Raw genomic sequence first — 20,570 nt, forward strand, 5'->3', positions numbered from 1 at the left:
GGAAAAGGAGCAAATTCTTTTAAATCATTTTCTTATGATTGCTCTTTCCAAAGGAAAGGTAAAGCTTGTGGAAGGTAAAAGGGAAAGAGAAGCACTGGCTTCATGTTATTGCCCATTTTTTTGGACACTTCTGTTCCTTCAGGACCAATCTCAGCAGGATTAATTCCTATGTGTATAAATCACACAAGGATAATATGTCACTTCTTGATCTGTGAAAAAGCAGAAAAATAACTGCTTTTAATTTCCTCCCTTAAAAAGAAGATGAAGCGCTGTGTATTGGTCTAGATTCAAGTATCCCAGATATTTTGCAGGATATATTCTACACTGCTGCATCACTAAGTCTGCAGTCATCTTTCCCTGTAAGGGCTGTGGGGAGCACAGTTCTCATTCCTGCTGAAGCAGTATTCTTGTCTGGAAGATGAGTTTTCTGTGAGAGAAGCTAAGTTTGCTATGTTTATGGCTTACAGTCTGTTGTTGAATGCTGAATGGTAGTTGTAGTATGCTGATGTATGAGGCTGTTGGGAGGATTGTACATATTGTCCAAACTTTTAGATATTAAATGGTCTCCTAAGCTCTTCAGAATGGTACTGGGGAGAATGCCTGCTGTGGGAAGGAAGGACTGGGAAGAATGCCTTAGTGAGATTTCGTCTCTCGCAGCATCTCAGCAATCCTCTAGCATTCTGATTTTGACTGTTCCTGTGATTCCTGTGAATGACTGTTCATGCGAGTGAACAGTGATAGGACAAGGGGGAATGGTCTTAAACTGAGACAGGGGAGGTTTAAATTAGATATTAGGAGGAAGATTTTCACACAGAGGTGGTGAGGTACTGGAACAGGTTGCCCAAGGAGGCTGTGGATGCCCCATCCCTGCAGGCATTCAAGGCCAGGCTGGATGTGGCTCTGGGCAGCCTGGGCTGCTGGTTGGTGACCTGCACACAGCAGGGGGTTGGGACTGGATGAGCACTGTGGGCCTTTGCAACCCAGGCCATTCTGTGATTCCTGAATGTGCTGCATCCCTCACGTTGGTAAGGTCCATTGCTGTGGAGGATGTGTGTGTATGTGTACTATCATAGAATCATTTGGGGACCTTTAAAATCCATCTGTCCCACTCCCTGAACTGAACAGGGACACCCACAGCTCCATCAGTGCTCAGAGCCCATCCAGCCCATCTGCAGACCTTGGCTGTCTGCAGGGACAGGGCATCCACGTCATCTCCAGGCACCCTGCGCCAGTGCATCACATTGTGTGTCCAGCAGATGTGATGAGTATAAGCTTCTGCTACCTGTGCTTGTACCTCTCAAGCACATGTCCCTGCTCTTCTGAGCCCAAGTCATTCACTTTTTATCACTTACTGAGTCTGTATAGCACCTTTTCACTACTGAGCTTCCAAACAGGTGCTACCTATTTAAGTTACAGAAGGCCAACACCAATCTTTAACACTAGCCAGGAATTGTACAAGGGCATCTTCTGTCATCTTGGGTGGCTCTCCCTTTCTGGGGGACAGTTTCTCTGCCTGATACATGTGCCTAGTGTGGCTAAGGATGCTACTGTTTCTGTAGTAGGAGTTACTTCACCAGTAATTCAGAATATTTCATGGAATCAGCAGAGGGAAGCGAGTACGTGACATCCCTGCCTGCTGGCTGCCTTTTCTCCCTGGAGCTACTGCATAGCAGTAAGTCTTGGCGTTGTATTTTACCCCCCTGGAAAGTTTGTTTTACCATTTAACAGTTGGAACAATGCAGGCACGGAGAACTTCAAAGGGGCTTTGCTTCAACAGCAGTGAGATCCAGGCAGAGCAGGTTCCTTCCTGTAAACACTCGCTTTTCGTGGCTCAGATTCCTCCTTTTTCAAAGTGCCTTTATTTAGAAGCACCTCTTAGTGCAGCATTCAGGAGTTTGAAGGTGTGTATGATCCTCCTGGGCTGTGCTTCGCTTGTAGAGAAACAAAGTTCATCTTCTCATATGCTGAGGAAGTGTGATAGGCTGAGTTGTTTTTCTGTTTGTTTGCTTTATAACTTCTTATTTCTGGTAATTAAATATGAGCCTGGCACATAGAACCAACAGAAATTATATGCTTATCTCATGAATCACTGCTTTATCTACTTTGCTTTATCGGGATTGGAATCAGTAGTGAGAGTGAGGAGCTTATCCAGGTAGAAACTTTATTGTTGCTCATCTCAGGCTGCTTGTTGCAGTGGAAGGAGGTGGTGGATGCTGTGAGCACCTGGTGGAGACATAGGTGTCTGCGTTCATTGCAGGGGAGTTGGGCTACATGACCTTTAAGGACCCTTTCCAAGTCAAACAATTCCGATTCTATGACTCTGTGATTCTAAGATCGACTACTGATAACTGCCGTGGTGCCAGCAGCAAAGTGATGCTGCCATAACACAGCTCCTTCAGACTGTGAATGTCACAGAGTAAATAGGGGCATTTGAGCTCTTTGGAACAACAAGGATATTTTCTAGCAGGTTAAGTGATACCGTTTCATTATTTTTTCTCTATTCTGCCTTATTTGCTGATCTGCTAATCTGCTACTCAGGATTGTTAATGGAGGTTTGGCTAAGAATGCTCCCTACTCTCATTTGGGGTTTCTTATTTAATTGGAGTAATGTTGATGCTGTTTTCTCGCTACAGAGGATTTAGGTTAGGAGTTAGGAGGAAATTCTTGATTCTGAGAGCGGTGATGCCCTGGCACTGCTGCCCTGAGCTGTGGGTGCCCCATCCCTGGAGGTGTCCAAGGCCATGGGTGAGTGCTGGGCAGCCTGAGCTGGAGGCATCCAGCCCATGGCAGGGAGTGGGAATGGATGGGCTTTAAAGTCCCCTCCAACCCAAGCCACTCTGTGCTTCTATGAAACACTAAGTAGGAATGATGCATATCTTTTTTAATAGTGGGTACACACTATTGAGCCTTTTCACAGGGAGCTCTGATGGCCAAGCACAAGCTGGGGGTGTGATGATGCAGCTGGTGTTAAATGGTCAGCTTAATCTGCCTTGCTTTAGTGTCTGTCTAGCATTAACATCTCTGAATATGGCAAGGATATGATAGATAACAATTTTACAGTGCTGTGCATGGTTGTAGTCCAGATGCAGAAAATGAACGGTGCATTGAACTGACTCAGTTTTAGTGTTCCTTAATGTCAGTTTGGCTGAAAGGAGGGATTGCTCTGGTGTAAGGCAGTGCAGAGTTGCAGGTCCTAAGAAATAAAGCCTCCCTACTCTTGCCTTCTTTCTAAAGCTCTTAATGCAAGACAAAATGACTTGTGTTGTGAAAGCCTTTGCCTGAGATTGGCATGACAGGCAATAAACCATGCAGCAGGGAGGGAAATAAAGGAGGCCTCTGAGCTCTGTCTGCTGCCAACAAATGCAGCCTTGGATGAGTTACCATTCCCCTTTATCAAATCTGTACAGTGGTGAACAATGCTGCAGCCTTCAAGAGACTCTCAATGCTTTTCTGTTATTTCAAATGAAAAAAAAAGAGAAGCATCCCATTCAAATCATACAATTGTGAGTCAGCTGTGTGGTTTTTGATAAAACAGGTACCTGAGCTGATGCTGCTGAACCAGGTAACAGATGCACCCACAAACCCAGGCGCTGCCTGATCTGAGGTTTATAAAACCCTGATATAGAGCTTAGCACTTGAACTTACAGACCATTCCCATTGGAAAAAAATAACTCGGTGAGGATGGGAAGAGATCCGATTTTTTGCTGTTAATCTCTGTTGGGTTTGCTCAGTGATTTTGGGCTAAGTGAATTGTCTGATTTCTGAAGGGAGCACTGGACTTGCCCCAAGCTTGGCACATCTTACAGAAGAGCTTCAGGGTTTTAAAAACTTACGGTATCAGAATCCTACTTGAAACTGTATGGTGGCTAAAAGTCACAAGTAGGTATTCCTCGAGTTTGTAGAGTGTATGTCATACAAAGAAGCTGTGGGGAGTCGCAGCGTTGGCAGCCTTTCAAGCAATCTCTCACAATACAGCATTATGCCTGTAACGTATTTTCTCTTCCTTTCTTTTTGCAAGTCATGTTTTAACCAGATTTCTTTCCCTTTCAACTCTGGAAGGCAAATGTGATGTTTAAAACACAGTGTTGTACTTGGAGAGGCTGTATTTTCCTCTCATTCTGTGGAACAATAAATGGAAACTTACATGTTTGGTGTTGCACAGTCCAACTCTTCCCCTGGGAGCATTCCGTCGTCCAATTGCTGATGGGAAAATCAAAGTTCAAGGGAAAAAATAAGGGTTTGAAGAGGGAGAGAGAGGCAAGGGAAAGTTTCTTCAGGTGCTTGCTTTTACCAACCGGCCAAACATCAGCAGTGGGGTTGGAAGCTCTCCTGTGTGAGCCAAGTATCTGTCTGAATTCTTTCTGTGCAGACTTCTGAATGCTTCAAAGCCTTTCTGCTTTTAGTATCATGCTTACACCTGGCACTGTGTGGCACTGGACGGTGATATCAGCCAAGAAAGTGAACCTGCATATCTTCACGCTGCTCCAGCCTTGCATAAATGTTCATTTATGGCTTGAATGCTGTGGACCTTTTGATTTATATTTGTAGCATTTAGGTAAGGCTCTTTACACTTCTATTAACCAGCACGGTAGCAGCAGTGCATTTCTGTCTTCCATTCTCTCCCACACTGCGATAACCTGAGTGGGTGCAGGTTGGTGGCAAGACAGAAACCCTCTTCTTGTCCTATACATGATCTGGCAGTGACAGCCCATGTTGGTAACCCAAATCCTGTGAACAAGGAAACAGGACAGCAGACTCCTCCTCGCACTGCTGTTAAGTGAAGTGTGAGAAGCTGCTGCTATCAATGGTTAATTGCACAAGAGAAATGGGGTGTGATGGCTTGACAGTAACGCTCTTCTTTAAATTTCCTTTCACTCTCATTGTGCTTAAACCAACCCCTTAAATGGCTGCATGAGTAGATCCTTGTGGGAGCGAGTTATGAAAGTGGCCCAGAGAGGTGGAGGTGCCCCATCCCTGCAGACAGCCAAGGTCAGGCTGGATGGGCTCTGAGCACTGATGGAGCTGTGGGTGTCCCTGCTCAGCGCAGGAGAGTGGGACAGATGGACTTCAAAGGCTCCTTCCAACTCAAACCATTGTAAGAAACTATGGATTACATACTCTGAGAACAGGGACGGTTCTAATGTGGTGATAACAGTTACCTGTGGAAGGGAATATTATTGTAGCATCCTGTTTTTGTAGCAGCAAATGACAAAGTTGAATATTCAACATCTTTTCTGTGTTTGTGGTTATGCTTGGGCAAACTCATTCAATCAGCTGCATGAGTGAACATTTAAGGATTTTGTAAGCCAGTCACCAAATTATGGTAATTAGACGTCTTGTCTGTTTTGCTATACTGGCTGCAGAGCAGTAATGAGGTTAAAGGAATACTGTCAAGTTGATTATGGAACAAAAGTGACTTACCTAAAAGCTGCCATCATTCTCCTCTGTATATTTAAATATGTGGATTTTAGTATGTCCTTACTGCATATGTTTAGTTTCATGTTTCTTAGAGGCAGACAGAATGGGCAGAATGGCAGAAATGTGTGGCCTGGTATGGAAGCCATATGAAGAAGTCATGTAAAAGAAACATAGAATATCCCAAGTTGGAAAGGACCCAGCAAGGATCATCGAGTCCAACTCCTTGCTCCACACAGGACCACCCAAAAATCAAATCCTGTGTCTGACAGCATTTTCTAAGAGCTTCTTGAGTTCGTTCCTTTCTTAAATGCTGTCAAATAACTTGGCAGTTTGATTGATATTCAGTCTATGTTTTAAAGTGACCTTGATCCTATTCTGTTCTATTCCTTTATAACGGTGTTTGATCTAGAAAATGAAGTGTTTTTGAGGTTTGCTTCTCACTGACTTTGCCACGTAGGTCATTGCCTTTTCTTTGTGCTTTGCTGACTGCATGCAGGAGCGATGCACAGCTCTCCCAAGGCTGCAGTTTTCTGTAAAGAAAAAGAATCATGTTTACGTAGCTGAGAATTCAATGCCTTAATGCCTCATAGTTGAAGGTGCTTCTGAGAAAAGAAATGCTGGTTAAGTAACCCCCAAATTGGGGATGATAGCTTATCTGTTAAAATCAAGTAGTAGCTAAGGACAGCAAGGCAATGTGCTGCAGTCTGATTTTACAGGGACTTACTCAGCTGGAACATGTGATCTTGATATGAATTTCCCTTTGCTCCTCTTTCCTCTTATATACTTTGTCATCTGTTATATTTAGTTCCTGTGATGTCCACTGGCTTTTATCTGAATGTCTGATACTAATTTCACATGTGCTGAGTGGTTTTTATCAAAGCAAGCTTCTAGGTGCTTTCCCTTTGCAAAAAAATGCTGGAATGAGAGTCTTCTTTTAACCACTGCTTTCAGGGCCATGTTTTAGGGAAAACAACTGCTAACAAATCATTTCTTTTGCAATACAGGCTTTATCCTAGGGCAGCTGACCTTGGGTAATCTCCCCGCTTGCCTGCAAACTACTGCTTCCTTTCCTGCAGGCAGGAGGAGGGAGAGAGAACCACATCCCAACGAATTGTTTTCAACCTGTGTTGCTAGGACTGATGGTGAGAAGTGAGCATGAATATCATGCACAGGTAATGAAGGGTGTGCAGAAGAAGGAAAGTCGATTGGAAACCATTTATAGGTGATGGAGTGGGAGTGGTGGTGATGGATTGAGGGTTGGACTGGATGATCTTAGTGGTCTTTTACAACCTTAATGGTGCTATGATTCTGTACAATGGCTAAGTAACGTTACTTGTTTCTCACTGTAGCTCCAGCCATTGCCACCACGGTTTGCAGTATGCTCTTACCAGCAAGAGTTAGGAAGCAGATGAGCTAAACAACGTGGTATATCCCAAAAATAATTTTGGCAGGCCTTATGTCTGTTGGGTTTGGATTTTTATATTTCTATTTTTTTTCCTCTCTTCCCTCTCTACATTCAGTTTGGAAGTAATAACTACATGTCTTCTAATTATTATTATTTTGTAAGGAAGCATCATGCAACTGGCCAGCTATATCTGCATTGCTTGGGGGGGACACTCTAAGTGGAAATGAAGTCTGGAAATGAAGACAGTTGCATTCAGCTGATGTGCGTGGTCTAACAGTAAAGGTCTGCAGCTGCTGGCCTTTTGTTTTTCTCTGCTTGCACTATGCGGCATGCAAGCTTGAAGGTTGTTTCCTTCTTTCACTGGGAGAATGTAATATTTTTGGTTACAGACTGTTTTTTCTTACTGCAAAACATTGTATCCAGTAATGATACAAATTGAAAGGGGGACAGCTGACTCTCAAATTCCATGTTATGCTCCCAGCCACTTTGATGGGGTTTTCCAATGTAACTGGGAAGCTGCTTTGTGAGTTTGCATGGGTGATCCAGTAGCCATGGAGTCGAGCAGTGACATCTTCAGAAGCATGTATGTGATTAATGGTTCTTGTTTTGTCATTTCATATGAAGTGTTGTGGGCTAAGCATTAGCTGAATTGTGCAGTTTCAAGCTAAGAGAAAACTTGGTGTTTGGCTACTAGCAGCTCAAACTGGTCTGGTGTCTCCTTGATTTAGAGAAACAAAGTGTGTGTGACTAGGAGAGTTCTTTCAAAATGAACAAAAATAGATCCTCTTTATGCATTGAAATTCCAATGTCTGCCTCAGTGTAGATCATGGAGTCATAGAATGGCTTAGATTGAAATGGACCTTAAAGCCCATGGGTCAGACTGCCAAAGGTCCCATCCAGCCTGACCTTGAATGCTTCCAGGGATGGGACTCCTCCTGCCAACCTGTGCCACTGCTCTATGTGATTCAGAAATGAACTGCAGGTATCATTTAGAATGTTTGTAATCTCTAAATTTGGTTTAGCTTTAGCAAAACTAATGCTTTCCTTGGTGATGTGTATGTTTAATTAAAGTGGTACTTGAGATATGGGGAGGAACATCTGCTTTTATTACTGTTTGTGGGGACACTGCTGTGTATAGTGCTAAATCATGACTGTACAATATAAAGTTCTCCTGCATATGCTGTCCCATATGAATCACAGTCAAGCAGGCAACAAATTGCATCAAAAAGCAAAAGTTTGTCGAGACAACCAGCAGGGAATCTTGAAACTTCAAAGTAAGAACTCAGAAGAAGCCATAATTTGGCTCCTCAGTACATATTAAAGCCTTACATCTTGTTACTCTTTATGAATAGCAGCAACTGGCTGTAGCCTACACTTGCAGGCTTAAAATAGCTTCTTCACAACACAGACTTGGCATCAGGAACTGACAAGTTTGATATCACCTTCAGGTGAGTTTCAGGAAAAGAAATGTCTCAGCCATGTAGGTGAGACTAATGGATTATCGTACTGTTGTGGAAATAACCACTGAGACCACAAAATATTAAACACTTTTCCACGTGGCGCATACCACACTGTATCCTAAACAGAGAGCTGGAAAAGGAAAAGAGAAGCTTAAGTGAAACCAGCTGATTGCTGCTGGCAGGGATCTAGTGCTGGAGGCTGCTGTGGAAGAGAAAAGCAAGGCATGGAGGTAAGCGTGAGTTCATGTTTGAGGTTAGAGTTGAAGTTTTTCTTTATTGTGTTTTAGGGTTTTTGACCTCCAGAATTTCAACCTTTTGTGCTGTATTGTTCCCAAAATATAACAGAGGCCAGTGCAAACATGCTACATATGCATTTACTTCATAAAGAAATCACACAGCATTTGCTTATAACTCCAGGCTTTTAGTAACATCAAAAGTGTTTTGTATAAGGGAGCAGATTCTTCAGCAGGTTCTTTTGTGTTAGGACACATTCAGACTAAAAGATTTAGACTGATTATCAGAAAAAGTATTTTACAGTAAGGGTGGTGAGGCACTGGCACAGGTTGCCTGGAGGTGTGGTGGATACCCTGTCTCTGGAGATGCTCGAGGTCAGGCTATATGGGGTTCTGAGCACTGATGGAGCTCTGGGGGTCCCTGTTCAGCGCAGGGAGTGGGACAGATGGCCTTTAAGTTCTATGATACTTGGAGGGAGAATTAGAAATGTTGAGCAACAAATTTTACCAGGGTTCAACAAGGAAATGTGATTGATTCTCTTCTTTCTAAACTTTAATTACAGAATTAAGGCAGAACTGGTAGATGACACTTTACAAAAGCTTTTTTTCTATAGGTTTTTTTTGAAGAAAGTGAAAACCACTCCAGTACTCAGAGGCCAGAAGCTATTCCAAGAGTAAATTCCTCCCTCTTCCACAGCAATGGCAGTTTTAACAAACTAATATTTTACAAGGCCACAGCACAGCGTCAGCAGTGAGATGTGAGCTATTACTGTGTTTTCTGTAGTGTCTGCATTTGTGTTTTGTATTAATCATTCCTGGCACTGGGACCAGCACAGTTTCTAGGTGATGGATTACCGTCTTCATGTAAAGCTATTGTATTGCAACCAAGTTTCCTGAAAAGCCAAACAATTGTAACTAGATGATCTTTAAGGTCCGATCCAACCGAAGCCGTTCTGTGATTTTATGAACAGTTTTTTCTTGAGAAATGGTTGTGAAAGAGCTGAAGCCTTCTTTTCAGGTTGATGATTATTTTTGCAGGGAGAGGTGTTGAAAGGGGTTTCAAAAGCCAAGGCACGCTGGGTTGATAAACGGCTCTGCTTAAGAGCAGAGCAGGAAGCAAATAGATGGTGTTGCGTGTGGGAAGCTCTTAGAAGTAATTAGTGATAAGAGTGAGGAAGGAGGAAATCTGACTGGCAGCTGCTGTGCATTCGGCTCAGCCTGACCTTGGCCTAGAGGTGCCTTCAGGCTGCTGGGGAGGAGAGGTTTGCTGCAGGCTTTGCTGAAAAGCTGCAGGGAAGGTCCTCATGCGACTGCTCATCCAAAAGCCCCATATCCCATAGAATCATTGAGGTTGGAAGAGACCACTAAGGTCATTTGTTTCAGCTGTCACTCTGTCACCACCATGCCCACTGAACCATATTCTGATTATTTTTTCAGTACAGGTGTTACAAGTTGATGAGAGATTTGAGGATTGCTGTTGGCACTTTTAGCTGCCTATTGAGAGCAATGGCAATGATGTTGCCCTAGGGTGTGAACTGCACCGTCCTTGTAAGCAGCTCCTTGTCCTGCAGCAGTACAAGAGAGAGCTGCTGAGAGCCAAGGGGCTGTTGGACACAGTCCAGAGCCCAGGAGATTGGTTGGCAAGAAACTACACAGTGGGATTTAGTCTGACACAATTTGTTTGGGTAAAAGGGATAACTGATGGTGTATAGTGCGTGTTTTACCTTGCTACGTAGCTGAATTCTTTTGCCAAGGCAGTGAAATGATAACTTAATCCTTGATTGCTTCTTTCAGTGCTGCAGGCTGTAGCCTCTGGAAGAATGTTTTGTCAGCCAAAATGTACGTAAAGCTTTACCAACCTCAGTTACAGTGGCTGTTCCAGCTAGGTCACTGCTAAATTAACTTGTAGCCAGATGCTTTGTATTATCTGCAGTTGGTACCACTAGTCATGCATCTTTTCCAATCCTTGTTCCTGATTTTTGTTTTTATTTTTTTTTTCCATCATAAATAAATTACTGACAGTAAAGTACAAGCCCTTAAGCGGCTGCCCAACATGTTTTTGAAGGTGCCGGGTGCTGGTACAAGTGCTTAGTGAAAGATCTGTCATATTCAAGAAGAAATAAAGATCACTGGAACAAGAAGCACAGAATGAAAGAGTGTTCAAAATGACCTTCCCCATGAAATACTTCAGGATTATCTGATTCCCCAAATGAGAGCACTCAGCTGGAACACAATGGGCGTGAGAGAACTGCAGTGCTTTGAAATAGTTCTGTGGTGTGGTGAGTCAAGAATAGTTCACAGATACTTCCTACACTTAGAAATGACCACAGCCATTTGCTAAGGTGGGAGGAAGAAGAATAGACAAAGCAGATGCATAAGTTCTTCTTGCAGACAAAAACTGAATGTAGAAAATTGAAGGGCACAGGGAAATGCTATGGTGAATTGGTAGCACTTACTTAGAAATAGTTTGGGCTTCTCCCCACAAGTACTGAAGAAATAGCTGTTTTGCAAATAGAAGGAAATAAAAACACTGATTACACTTGCACTGTTCTAGTCCTGCTCAGGACTGCAGCAGCTTCAGGCAGTGCCAACATTGCAGCCATACATTCATCTGCTCCTTGTGTGCTGTATGCATCGTCAGCCTGCAAGGCTTTAACTTGTAGCCTTTGCATGGGTTTGTCTCTCCTTTTCACTCCAAAGGTAGTTTTTGTTTGTGAAACAAATTCATTATGCGGATCTGTATGTTTTTGTATAATTCTAGGTTTAAACAGAATGGAGTGTTTGCCTAGAGCACTGTGACGTTTTGTCAGCAGTCCCCAGCTATTAGCAAGGCGGATACAAGACACAGGAGCTGAGCTGTCATGGTGAAGGCTTGCCTGTAATTTTCATAATATGCTGTATTTTCCCTTTGCTTTTCAGCAAACGGGTCAATTATAGTTTATTCCCTCCAAAGGCTTCCCACCCATGTGCTGGGAAAGGAACAGCTGATTCGAATGACACACTGAGGATGAGGATTTCTTTTCTAGGTCAGGCAGCAGGGCAGCTTGGTGCATTTTACCCTGCAAAGCAGACAAGAATTTATTTTCTCATGCCATGTAGTCTAATAACTTGATTCCAGTTCTGAGAGCATACTGTATTGGAACAACATCAACAGCAAGTAACTCCTATTCTTGATAGGTATGGGGATATGGGTGGGTGAGGAAAGCAGTCTCTGTGATTTTGAAATAAGTAAGGTGCTGGGTAAAAAGGTTTAAAATCTTCATGAAGAAAGAATAACATATCAATGTATGCCAGATACTTCACATTGCTGACATTTAGCTGGCATTGAATGTCAAGGTAGGTATTGATTGCTTCCATCTGTATTGTCTTCATATTATTATCAGCTTGCTAAGATGGATTGGAGAAATATAGACACTACTGTAGGAGTTGAGCAGAGAGGAGGTTAGGTGTGTAGTCTATGCTGTTGGGAAGAGTAGAAGACAGTATAACACTTTTCTTCACTGTGAAAGTTATCAAACACTGTGACTTTACTATATAGCCAAATGCTTGACACTTTCAAATGCATGAAGATTTTTTTTGTGCTGTTTTTAAGATGCCAGTGTACTGACAAGGTGCTGTTGGCAGACTGCGTTTTACTTGAGTGGTTCAGACGTGTTGCGCTCTACTTGCACCTTCCAGGCTCCTTGCATGTCACTGGGAGGTTAAAGTTGATAATACACAGATGTTGTGCAACAGCCTCTCACTTATCACTGAGATCGTGGAATGTGTTTGGGCAGAAATAGGGAAATTCAGGTGGCTACTGAACCATGGAAGCAAGACTAATATCTTCTATGCTAATGACCAAACCTTTCTGCCTGCAGCTCTTACATTCATCCCCTGCACAGCTAGATCAATGTCATTTGTGCTTTCCCATGTGTGTTGTAAATACTACTTGAGTCTCTAGCATGGTGCTGGATCCAAAATATGCTGTGTGTAGATTCGCCATTTGAAAATAACCCTTTGTATCTCAGCTGCCTAGTTCAGGAGGCACACAGAATGGCTCCAAGTTATGAACTTGCATGCTGTGCCTGTGCCCAGAGCAGCCCACTTGAACAGCTAGACACCCAGTGATGCTGAAACTGCACCCTGATTCAGAAAGTAGACAGTGTATCCAATGGAATTCCCAGTGTCATAAACACTGGTGCACCAATTGCATGCACCAAGATTGAGGTCCTACAAAAGGTGTCTGTAATTATGTTCTCTTTTGAACTGCACCCATTTCACGTTACCTGCTTGCTTAGTGGCTAGTGGATGTGCTGAAGGAGGTGGAGAACTGAGTCCAGGTGTCTCCTCAGATTGGCATCCCCTTCAATGGATGTTACTTTTGGCTTAAAGACAAGAAGGCACATTTGTGGAACAAGAAAACAAGCTGAAGGAGGCTGTTTGACTTGGTTAGGCCACCAAGCTGGCAGGTGTTTCCTCAGTTGCAGTTTTTGTGGCTGAAATAAATCAATTGCATGGGTATTCACTGGATATATGTAAGTTCTTTCTGGATTTGGACTTGACAGCAGACAATGTTTATTATTTCTTTTTATTTTTCTTTCTCTATTTTCTTTCTACTTCAAGCTACCAGCAGACTCCCCTTAGAAATTTCTGTGAATGTCAGCAAGTTTTTCTTCCTGAAGGATGAGAGTGCTGACACTTCTCACACCAGGCACAAGGGCAGGGGGGAGTTACTTTGTGCACATTTTATCTATTGGTGGAGGAGATGCAGGCATTGCTTTGGCTTGCTCCCTACTTCCACCCTTCTGCTGTGTCCATAAGAAAAACCGTCTTGCTTCAAGGAGCATATTAAGCACTGAGATAAATTTGAACTGAGAAGAGCAAGGCCAATCTTTCCAAACTGTAGCTTCAGACTGCTATAGGTAGCTGAAAAACAGACACTGTCATCAGTTTGAGCTCTTGTAAATCCCACTTGCTGTGCACGGTTTTAAAGTAGGCATCTTAAATCATTGTAGAAGGGGTTAGGGACATCCAAGCACAGCTCTTGATTCACGTCTTTGTGTAAGGTTGCGGTGTTTGCTGGTGACTTGTTGACTTGCCCAACAATCTTGACTTGCTCAACTTGACAACAATCTAAGCCAAAAGGCCTCAGGATGGTGGATTGGGGCTTCATGATGTGGATTCTGCATTCACTGCACATTCATTCTGAATATTGGCAGGAAGTGGGGCTAAAGGCATGAACAAAACTTTGATCTGTAAGTCTTGGATCCTTAGAAATGAGAGCTTGTGATCTGTGCAGGGTGAAAAGGATAGGCTGAAAATCTACAAGGAAAATACTTATTGCTACCATTATGGAACATGTATTTTGTATTGAAAAAAAAAGAAAGTAAGAAAGAGAAGGGAAATAAAATGATTTTTAAAAGCAACCAAAAGCACATTGATAATTGAATGAGAAATTCTGCATGTGTACGCCTTCAGGAAATAGCCTAACTGGGTGCTGCAGCATTTCAGGCAGCTCTTGTGAAACTCCTGAAGGATTCCAGTAGCAGTCAGACGCTCACAGGGTTGGGTTTTGTTTGTTTTTTCCTCCTGTTTGCAGTAGGATGAGGTAATTCATATGGCAGTGTTACCCTCCTGCAACTGCTGTTTGTGCAGGCTCTGTTGTGCCACTGAAGAAGCCTTGTGAAAATTCAGACTGGCCTTCCCCCTTCCCGTAAAATACTGTTATTGAAGTGTCTTTGCAACATGTAATTATGTCCACATCGGGAAAGCTTTTCTACACAAACATCCCTCTAGTGAGTCTGTTGGATGTAGAGTTTTTCCTCTAATTTGTTAGCCTGTGGTACTGCACTTTTTTCAGTGTATCCAATTGAGATGTATCCTTTATATCTGTGGCTCGCATGGACATTTTAATGATGTTTTTCAGTCTAACCTGCTTAGTTTGCATAGCATACCATATTTATTTTGGGATTAACCACGTAGATCACTGACTTAGCTTTTTAGCCCTTTGCCTTCAGCTTAAGGTTGTGCTGAATGTGATCCCTGTGCTTACACTGATGCTGTGATGCTCTTGAACAAGATTGCCACGTGAGCAGTGTTTCCATGCACCTATACCTGTATGCATGCACACCCTGAGCTCTCTGCCTCTCCAGGAGCTCATCACACCACTCCTGGGCTGATTGCTTGGGACTGAAGCCACTTAGGTGGCTGCCCCAGAGGCAGAAGGTTTTTACTGCCATGTCCCAGGCTGGGACCTTGGTGTGTCCAGCTGGAGATCTCTGTGTAGTTGAAAGGCTTCCAAACTGTAAGATGTTTCTCCTGCTACCTTCTCCAATGGTTAGACAGTATTACACAGGATCACAGAATGGCCTGGGCTGGAAGAGACCTCAGGGATCATGAATCTCCAACCCCCCTGCCACATGCGGGGCCACCATCCTCCCCATTTAATACCAGATCAGGCATCAGGCTTTATTAAAAAGTATTCCAATGCACAATAGTAATTGAAAGTCTGGGTACTGGATGCTCACCAAACATTCTGTTAGAGCACAATAGCATCCCAACATCCAAGTGTATACAAACAAAGGATGAAGTTGTAATCCCCTTGTCATACTATGACTTTATGGGATACGTGCACCATTTGAATGCGAGGAGACAAACAATACGGGAAATACAGCTTTGACAGGAAAATACCCCGAACCCACAGAGCTCCTGTGCTGTCCAAATTCTTGTTTTTCAAGCCTTTTTTTTTTTGAGTGAGCAGGCAAAAATGAGTTTTGTCAGTAGAAACTAAGTAACCGCCAAATATGCTTGGAATGCCTGCAGCACCAGAGGAATTTTCTAAGTAACAGTGATCACTTTTGTTCCTTTTAGCTACACAAATCTGAGCTCTGAACCCTCTGTGCTCTTTCACATTTTCTTTGACATATTTGGGGACTTTGTTTTAAAGGGAGTGCATCTGCTTGCAGGTTCTTTTTTCTCAAATAGGGCAGTAGTTTTTTTGCCAGAGGTCGGTATTGGTGGGGAAGGAAAACTGAACCTCTGTAAGAGCTGTATTAATTGGTTATCATCTAGAAATCGGAGCAGTCTCGTGAGGCACAGCATTTTAATAGTTCTTGGCCTATGATAAGAAATGGGGAAAGAGTTTCTATAGACATAAGCACAACAACCTTAAGCAGTTTATCTTCTGATATATTCTGGAAAGTTTATTTCTAGGTATTGTGAGATAGAAGAGCTTGAAGTGATCAAAACCTGATTTAGTAGACATTTCCTCTCATTGTATGTGGGAAAAAAAAGCTTTGCAATTGTATTTGTGTGATATGTGGAAAAGAGGAAACAGCTTCTCAGTGAATTGTACATTTTCTTATCTGTTGCCATACTGCTGTATTTCAGTCATGTCTCTGTTTGACAACCCATTGCGTTACTAAATGTAATTTTGCCATTAACTGGCTTTAGGAAAGAGATTCTGAAGCTGAAATTTAGAGAGCAAAAGTCATAACATTTAAATGTCGGAAAACCTCATTCTGAATCAGTTAGAAATATGCTTCCAGTTCAGGAATCTGCTTGAGAAAGATAGGCAAGCTCCCAAGCTTTGAACGTGAAGTTGTCTGCCTTGTGGCTTGCTGATGCCAGAGCTCTTCAATAACACCTTCACTTTATCAGCTTCTTCATACTGGGAGGCTCTTGCAGTACAGCAGAAGGTTTATTTGCTTCTTCATGGAGATGGTAAACTTGAAAATCATAAGCTTGGCTATTCCAGAATACAAGACTGCAAAAATTGGTGTTAAATCTTGCATCTCTGTCCAGACAGAGGTTTAATACTGAGACAGCATGAGCGATGCAGAGGTCCTTTTGGTGTTCAGCTTCATCTGCATCCAGTATTTACCCTCAGAGGTATGGCTCACACTAGAAGTCTTGTTTGAAGGATGAAATTTTTGAAAAACCCTTTAGCCCATAAAGCCATTAACTTTTAACCCATTGCTCTTCAAGCAGAGCCCACATTGGCTTATTGTGGCCATATGGGGAGGTTCTGTGAATATGGGATTAGAATTTATTAGATTTTCTAGCATCTTTCCCCTGCTGTGTTTCTGTTATTCTTGTTGTTGTTGTTCCAGAAGTGGTGGTATGAGTTGGAGTGGGGAAGCTCTGTTCAGAGCCATGGGGACAAATAATTCTGCCCAGCACAGCATTAGTCACTTGTTCTGGGGACCAGCTGAGATGTGATGCAGATGAGTCGGAACTCAACATAGTTCCTGTACTGCTTTAATTTACAGATTACTCATACAATCCTAGAAGAGCTGAGGTTGGAAGGAACTTCTGCAGATCACCTGGCATTTGTCCTGTAGGTGCTGCGCTCAGGTTTCTTCACCTTGAGCTGATCCTGAGACCAGCACTGGGGCTGCCTGTCCTGCTGTGTTGAGATTCCCACATGTGCTGAGCAGGAGTGAACGCAGAGTTACAACAGCATTTCTCTTTCAGATTTGTCTGGGAGCATGGAGTCCATGTCATTGTGGTATAACAGGGTCTGTAATTCAGGGACATTAACAAATTAGCTGATGGTAAGCTTAAGAAGTCTCAAGAATGGAATGGTTTGGATTATATACACACAAACTTTAAAAAAATATCTGCTAAATGGAGTTGTTCTTGCATCCAAAAGATAAATTACTGTGACAAGTGATGCCAGCTTTACTTATAATAAAGCATGGATGAATAGAAATTGATCTAAGGCAAACAAGCTTGGCTGCCTTGGCAGCTCCTCGGGAGCAAAGCTGAAAGTGTGGTGTTGCTGGGAGATGCCAAGAGCTTTCTGCTGTGAAGTCCACGTAGATTTTCCTCATCAGTTTGTTTTTTGGCTTGGGTCTTCAGCTTCTTTTTGGAGATTCTATCGAGCAGCTCCTGCTGAAAGGCACAATATGGCTCCAACTGTACTGGAATCTGATTGCTTACTGCTGCAGTGGTTATGGAAGATTGAAAGTGGGAAGCGGTAAATGTTTCTGGGGGATTTTCTAGTACTTCCCCAATTCATAGTTATTGTTGAAGTTGTTTCCTCTCCCTTTTTTTTCTTCTTTTTTTTTATACTTTAAATTGAAACTTTTTACTATGCATTATTTTTCCACAATCTTCTGAAAACATTTGAATATTACATATTCATTCCACGAGAACAACCATGGCCTTGTGCTAGAGGCAGTATCATAGAATCATAGAATGGCCTGGATTGAAAAGGACCACAGTGCTCATCCAGTTCCAACCCCTGCTGTGTGCAGGGTTACCAACCAGCAGCCCAGGCTGCCCAGAGCCACATCCAGCCTGGCCTTGAATGCCTGCAGGGATGGGGCATCCACAGCCTCCTTGGGCAACCTGTTCCTGTGCCTCACCCTCAAAAAATCACCCTCATCCAAGTTGATAGTTTGAATGTTGCTACTGCTATTGGAAATGTCCTTTTTCAGAAAAAAAAACCAAACAAAAAAACAAAAAAAAACCTCCAGGCTCATTAGATGACATCATACAGCCTCCATACCTCTTTCTGACTTGCTGTCCCCCAATTTTGTTCTCCTGCTCACCCAGTTCTGATTGCAGCAAGAAGCAGGATGTGCTATGACTGATGCAGAGCATGTGCTGACTTGTCAGCTGGCTGCTATCTTTAAGCTACACAGAAAGATAAGGTCTGAGTTGTCCTTGCCTTTCCCCAGATATCTTTCATCTCTCCTCCTTTCTTGTGTTGTTTTCCCCACTAAAGTTGTGGGGGGGAATTATACTTGTGTTTGGTCAGTGTGTCTTGGTCCTGCAGCTAGTGCAACATAAGAGCTATTGGGATGCTCTGGGGTTTTGTTGCTTGCCTCAGCCTTAATGATAGGCAGTGTTGGTTGTGTACCTCATGGCTGGCAGTGCTTTGTGTAGGATGCTCTGTCTGCACACCCACACAGTGTGCTGTAGTGGGGCAGGGAGCCTACTGGGAACATTCAGCAGTCTGGGTGCTGCTTCCTCCCATCTGTTTAATTCCCATGGGGTTTCCAGTTGGGCTGAAAATCATTTCGTAGCTTGCTGGGCCCAGCTGTGGGATGATGGGTCAGGCTGTGCATAGCATGCTTCTGTGTGGTACAGTGTGCACCCTCCATCCTTACCTTTGGGAAACATTTGTCAGATTTGCTCTTTTTTAGTCCAAGAGCACAGGACGGCTATCTGTATCCTAAATACTGGTGTCTTTTGATGTTTTCTTTTGTGTGTGCTTGCAGTAAGTGTGCAGAGAAACATGGTTTCGTGTGTATGTGCACATCTTTAGAAAATGAGGTACTTGTTTTTGGACCTTCAGTCTAAACTAAGCCTGATACATAGCCTAGTGTAATCCATCCTCTTGAAGTGTGCAATAGGACTTTTCAGATTATATCCTTATTGCTGCTTTATTCCAGTGCTCAGTAATATGTGCTGTCCCGAGGGCTGGAAAGGTCAAGTGTGCTGTCACAGGACAATCCTGCTGGGAATTGGGCTGGGACAGAGCAGAGCTGCTGGTCCGAATCAAGGGCAGGGCAGCCCTTGAGCCCTTTGAGCATCTCTGCGTGCTGAACTCACACACTGAGCCCAGGCACTGTGTTTGCCTTGCTCTGTAGGAAGAGTGATCTTCCTGTAGGAACAGGAATAAGCCTTCCTCACCAACAAGAGCTACCCTGTTCACTTGAATGACCCTGTGATGTGGCTGCTGCAAGGTAACATTGGCTGAAATAACTGCCACTGCTAGCCAAAGCGCTGCTCAGTCCTGGTAGGTGAGTTAAATTCATATCAAATTCAAGCCTAAGTAAAAAGAAATGATGGACTTAATTTGTAAATAAATATTTTTGAGAGACCGTGCTGACATTACGGTTCTTCAACTCACTTCTCAACCCATGTGAGCAGCATAAAGTGATGGTACACAGCTCCTGCTCTGTCAAAAGAAAGAAATCACTGATGCTTGCTGCAAGGCTTTGCTGATGGCAGGAGCTTATCAATGCCATTTGCAAGACCCAGGGCAAAGAGAGCATCACTTCCTTGTGGCTGTGTTTGCAGGGTTTCTCCTGCCCTCTGCATGAGAAGATGCTGCATAACCTGGTGCTAGTGTCGGAATCATTGGTGCAGTGGCTGTTGCTCTGCTGTTGTCTTACAGACTGCTCTGGTGCTCACTGTGTTCTGTCAGAAAGTTTTCAGTTGTGCACATGACAAAGTAGAGGAGTTGCTATTCTCCTCTGATTTGAGGAGAGATGGGAGGAAAGAAACAAACTTTTTAAATGCAGTGCTCCAAAATGAGATGTTAACAGTAGAGCATTTAAGCTGAAGTCCCTTTAACTAACAATCTTTTTCTTTTGTCTTTCTTGCCCCACGTGCTGCACCGTATCATTGCTGCTGCTGCTACTTCTGGGAGCAGCAGGACCCAGCCAAAGGTAAGGACCCTTACTGCTTTTTGCTTGTGGTTCAGTCAGTCATGTGTTAGCCAAATATTGAAAGCATTTCAGAAAAACAGCCCTGCAGCTGGTCAGCTGTTGAGTAAGAAACTCGAAGCATTTCCTTGCTGCAGAAGAGCACTGTGTAGCCTCTGCCAAAAGATGAGTCACGGGAACAAATGAGAACATACATGCTCAGCATTACAGGCTGTGAATGGGAGACTGCTTGTTGTCTGTGGGTTTTTTAAAGCGTTTTCTGGTATTTGTGTTGTAGCAAACTCATTTTGTTGGTCCCATGACTTTGTACTTGGCATGCTGATATCTATCTTTATCCTGGCACACTGGAATTCAGCTTTATTGCTGTGGTCATATATCCAATGATGTCTTGGGATGTTATAATTATATGGTGTCTTGGGTGTGTGTAATTGTTTAATAAATGCAAAGAACCAAATAAAACCACGTAATTTCAATCAGGGAGACAGCAGTTCGTTTATTTAGAAGCTGCAAGATAAACTATTTTGTTTTACGTGATGCTGCACGATCGCTGTACCTTATAAAAAAGGGGAAGGGTGTCAAAAAAGGAATGCATTTTTGAAGATAAGTTGTTCAAATGTGAAGGATTTTGCTGCACTAAGCATTTTCACAGATGTAAGTAGTGTTGGATATG

The 20,570-nt window shown here is 43.1% G+C and overlaps 2 protein-coding genes across 7 annotated transcripts in view; one reads left to right on the forward strand and one right to left on the reverse strand.

The window, feature by feature from the left end:
• HMBOX1 (homeobox containing 1) overlaps positions 1–20,570 on the reverse strand; it is a 728,731-nt gene that overhangs the window by 501,457 nt on the left and 206,704 nt on the right. The window lies entirely within an intron of this gene.
• The window catches only part of KIF13B (kinesin family member 13B), a 125,535-nt gene that overhangs the window by 29,105 nt on the left and 75,860 nt on the right, over positions 1–20,570 (forward strand). For 3 of the 6 annotated variants that reach the window (XM_048937290.1, XM_048937292.1, XM_048937294.1), the window contains exon 3: positions 19,888–19,903. In XM_048937290.1, coding sequence (XP_048793247.1) covers positions 19,888–19,903 — 16 coding nt within the window. Of the gene's footprint in view, positions 1–1,192; positions 8,514–19,887; positions 19,904–20,570 lie in introns of those variants that run through there. The other 3 variants (XM_048937291.1, XM_048937293.1, XM_048937295.1) reach the window with 2 other exon arrangements.

The sequence above is a fragment of the Lagopus muta genome, chromosome 2 (genome assembly GCF_023343835.1).
Source record: "Lagopus muta isolate bLagMut1 chromosome 2, bLagMut1 primary, whole genome shotgun sequence".
Lineage (NCBI taxonomy): Eukaryota > Metazoa > Chordata > Aves > Galliformes > Phasianidae > Lagopus > Lagopus muta.